Source organism: Choloepus didactylus, chromosome 7, assembly GCF_015220235.1.
Source record: "Choloepus didactylus isolate mChoDid1 chromosome 7, mChoDid1.pri, whole genome shotgun sequence".
NCBI classification, from domain to species: Eukaryota; Metazoa; Chordata; class Mammalia; order Pilosa; family Megalonychidae; genus Choloepus; species Choloepus didactylus.
In genome coordinates this window covers 28,099,715-28,103,559 of record NC_051313.1, presented here as the reverse complement: position 1 = coordinate 28,103,559, position 3,845 = coordinate 28,099,715, and the positions used below count along the sequence as shown (strand labels likewise).

At 35.8% G+C, this 3,845-nt stretch overlaps 1 protein-coding gene across 2 annotated transcripts; it reads left to right on the top strand.

Moving 5' to 3' along the window:
• The first annotated feature begins 322 nt into the window (after positions 1 to 322).
• Positions 323 to 685, top strand: LOC119540905 (DPH3 homolog). 2 transcript variants are annotated; one of them, XM_037844797.1, is made up of 2 exons: positions 323 to 426; positions 502 to 685. In XM_037844797.1, exons 1-2 carry the CDS (start codon positions 323 to 325, stop codon positions 569 to 571), a joined length of 174 nt encoding a protein of 57 aa, XP_037700725.1. In that variant the 3' UTR covers positions 572 to 685. The 2 variants fall into 2 exon arrangements, with proteins under 2 accessions (XP_037700725.1, XP_037700724.1); XM_037844796.1 differs by having other exon boundaries at positions 323 to 685.
• The last annotated feature ends 3,160 nt before the right edge of the window (positions 686 to 3,845 follow it).

Sequence of the window (3,845 nt, the reverse complement as noted above, 5' to 3'; positions counted from 1 at the left end):
ATTTAAAGAAGACCTAAATAAAGGGAGAGATATACTGTGTTCATAAATCAGAAGACTCGCTATGTTAAGGTGTCAATTCCCCCCAGATTGAGCTATCAACTAAACAAAATCCCAATCAAAATGTCAGCAAGTTTTTTTTGTAGAAATTGGGGAACTGATTCTACAACTTATATTAAAATTCATAGGACCTAGAATACCCAAAACCATCTTGAAAAAGAAAGTTGGAGACTTAACACTACCTGTATCAATATTTCATATAAAAGACCCACCGAGGTGGCGTCGGACGGTGGGGGCGACAGCCCTTTGGTTGACCCCAGTGACAATGGCGGTGTTTCACGACGAGGTGGAGATCAAGGACTTTCAGTATGACGAGGACTCGGAGACTTATTTCTACCTCTGCCCGTGTGGGGATAACTTGGCCATCACCAAGCAAGATTTGGAGAATGGAGAAGACGTGGCAATGTGTCCTAGCTGCTCTCTCATTATAAAAGTGATTTATGACAAAGATCAATTTATGTGTGGAGAAATAATACCAGCACCTTCCACCAACAAGGAATTAGTTAAATGCTGAAGAAGGCTTTAAGAATCCAAATCTGGAACAGTTGAGAATGAGCCAAGATGGAAAAATCAAATGCAAAGTTACAGACCTCTTCACAAGGACAACCTTCTTGTGGTTTTTTGCTCTGTTACAGAGTGTGGATTCTTTCCAACAACTGTGACGTTCACCTTCAATTAAAGAAGGAATCCACAACATGACATACCTGGATTTCACACATAAAACTTTGAATTGCAAGTGTTCTTAATTTTCCATCCAAATTTTTTAAAAGATAGTTTCAAATCAGTACATTTTTTTCCCTCAGTTACATTATTTTCGTATCTTAAAACTAACTACTTCAGTATCTGATGACAGAATCATCTACCTCAAAGTTATTAGTGTTCCTTTACAAAAATGGGATTGTATTTTTTACTTGGTTTTTAAGATTATTAGCACTAGCCCTTCCTTTGAAATTTGACATAAATTTTGCTAAGAAAATTTGCTAGCTAAAATTTGCTAATCTCCTCAGTCTTGTCATTGTTAGGATGTTCATATTCTGTTAAGCATGCCTTTACTGTTACGTTTCATGCATAAAGTGCTGGTTATGGTGTTAAAGAGAAAATACAGTGAGGTCATAATTTCTCCAGAGCTAAAAGTTAGTGAATAAGAAAGAAAAGTAAAAAGTGAAATGGTAAATGGTCAAAGAATAGCAAGTTTCCTTTTCAGTATTCTATATGTTCCTTGAGAATCAGGATAAGATAAAAAGACAAGCAGCCAAGAGAAGCAAAGTCGGTAACAGAATGAGAGGAGCCAAACATGTCAACTTAGCATATGAGATGCTTAAATGATTTTGCAAGATCAAAGCAAATAACATTTCTATATCTGGGTTTTGTTTGTTTCCTTTTAGAAAAGGCTAATGAAATCATACTCCAGATGGGGGTTAATGTCCAGTCTTGATGGCTGGAGGCAATGCTTTCAGCATGATTACCATATCATGACACTACTCTTAAAAGAAGCCTCTACAGTGGCTTCTGTTTGCTGAAGGTGAGCTTGAAAACTGGAGGTCTTTTCTGAATAAATATGCCCATGGGGACACATCTAATGTGCCATCACCTGCAACCAAACCAGATATGCACTGTTTCTGAGATGTTTGCCCTGGAGAAAAATAAATATATAAAGATAGGCCTTTAGTTTTCCTTTGCTGCAGTGCTGAGAAGTAGCACAAAATTAGAATCACTTATATGGAAATTCAGAATTTTCCTTTATATATGCAACTTTCCTGCATATATATAAAGTTGAAAAATTGAACTGATATCTAGCAGGTTGTTTGGGAAATTGCTCCTAAAAGAAAACTGACTTGCTAGAATTTAAATATTCTATTACTGATTGATAAAATGTGCTACACACACTCACTGGGGGTTTAAATTAAAACAATTGTATAGCCTTTTGCCTGCTTGCAGTGTGGCTACGTGCAGCCATTAGGCTGAGACTTAATAAATCACCAGGGTATGTCATGTGAAGCATTACATGGCATATTCTTGATGTGCTAAGAAATCTCATTGCCATGTGGGATACTGACACCCCTGAAGTAAACCACAACTGCTTTGCAAAAGCTCGTCTCAGAAGCAGTGACTGTTCAAATGAACAGAGCAGGATTCGTGATAACTCTGACTAAAATGAGCTGCCCTAAACTCAAATGTCGATGGTTTTATAGATATTGATACCATGTTAACTACCTCTGCTGATGTTGAATCTCAAACAAGAACAGACACCCTTGACATAGGTCTGTTATGAGCACAGAGGAATGGGAAGAAAAGTTGCCAAAGCTGAAACATCCCAGGAGAAAAGAAGCATAAACAGCCCCAGCAATCAGTGATCCATGATATTGCAATAGTTGGAATGACTAAATATGTTTGTGAACTACAAAAGAACCGTCAGAATTCAGTCCAATGTTAAACAAAGAAAAACCAGAGGCGTTTTAGATATGACTAGAGTTCTATGTGATAAATGTGCCTTATTTGGCCCAACAGACGTTTCTGGAGCCTTTCTAAGAATCAATTTGTAGTCCAGGCTTTCCCTCTCATTAGCTTTTGTAATCCTTGACAATGCCTGTGGATCCCTTATCTGTACAGTTAGGTGATTGGATCAGATGGTTTCTGAACCATCAGTTCTACAGTGTCAGGTTTAGTGGCTTGCAGGAACTGAAATGGCATTTGAAACCTTTATAAACTCAACTATTTAAATCATGAATTACAGAGAAAGAGACTCTAATCTTCAAAAAGTTGATGTTACCACACTTTTGAATTAGAAAATTATGAAGACAGCTGTTTAAATGGTTCTACATACACTCCAGAAAGAAACATTTTCTTTGGAAAGCACCCAACATTTTTTGATAACTGTATATATTAATTTATTACCAGGATAAACTATTGGTATGCTAAATAAAGTCAGATAATTCAAAAAAAATATTTCATATAAAGCTATAGTAATGCAGACAGCATTGTATTGGTCTTGGTCTAAGTGTAGACATAGACATCAATGAAACAGAATAGACAGTTCAGAAACAGACCAACAGATACATGGTCAACTGATTTGTTACAAGGGTGCCCAAATAATTCAATGGCAGAAAGAAAAGTTTTTTTCAACAAATTGTGCTGGAGCACTCAGGTATGTATACGCAAAATACAAATTTCAACCCATACTTTAAAACTGAATTAACCCAAAGTGGATCATAGACCTAAATGTAAGGGCTGTAACTATAAAACTTCCAGAACCCAACATAGGAAAATAATGTTTGTGACTTTAGTTAGGCAAATATTTCTTTGATAGGACACATAAAGCATGAACTGTCAAAGAAAAACATTGAAAAATTTCACTCATCAAAACTGACAAAATGACACAGATAGGGAGAAAACATTGGCAAAACCTGTATCTGATAAAGAACTTGTACCCAAAATATATAAAGAACTCATATAACTCAATAATAAGAAAACAATCCAATAAAATACATGTAAAAGATTTGTGCAAAATTTTCACTGAAGAAGACATGCATGGAAAATAAGATTATGGAGAGATGCATAATATCATTAGTCATCAGGGAAATGAAAATTGAAAACCACAGTAAGATATCACCGCACACCTACTACAAATGCTAAAATTAAAAAGACTTACATTATACATACAATGGAATATTGAGCAGCAACAAGGAGGGATGAAGTTATGAAGTAAGCAACTAGGTGAATGCATCTTGAAGACAGTATGTTGAGTGATAAACCAGAAATGAAAAGACAAACATTAAAACACCTTACTA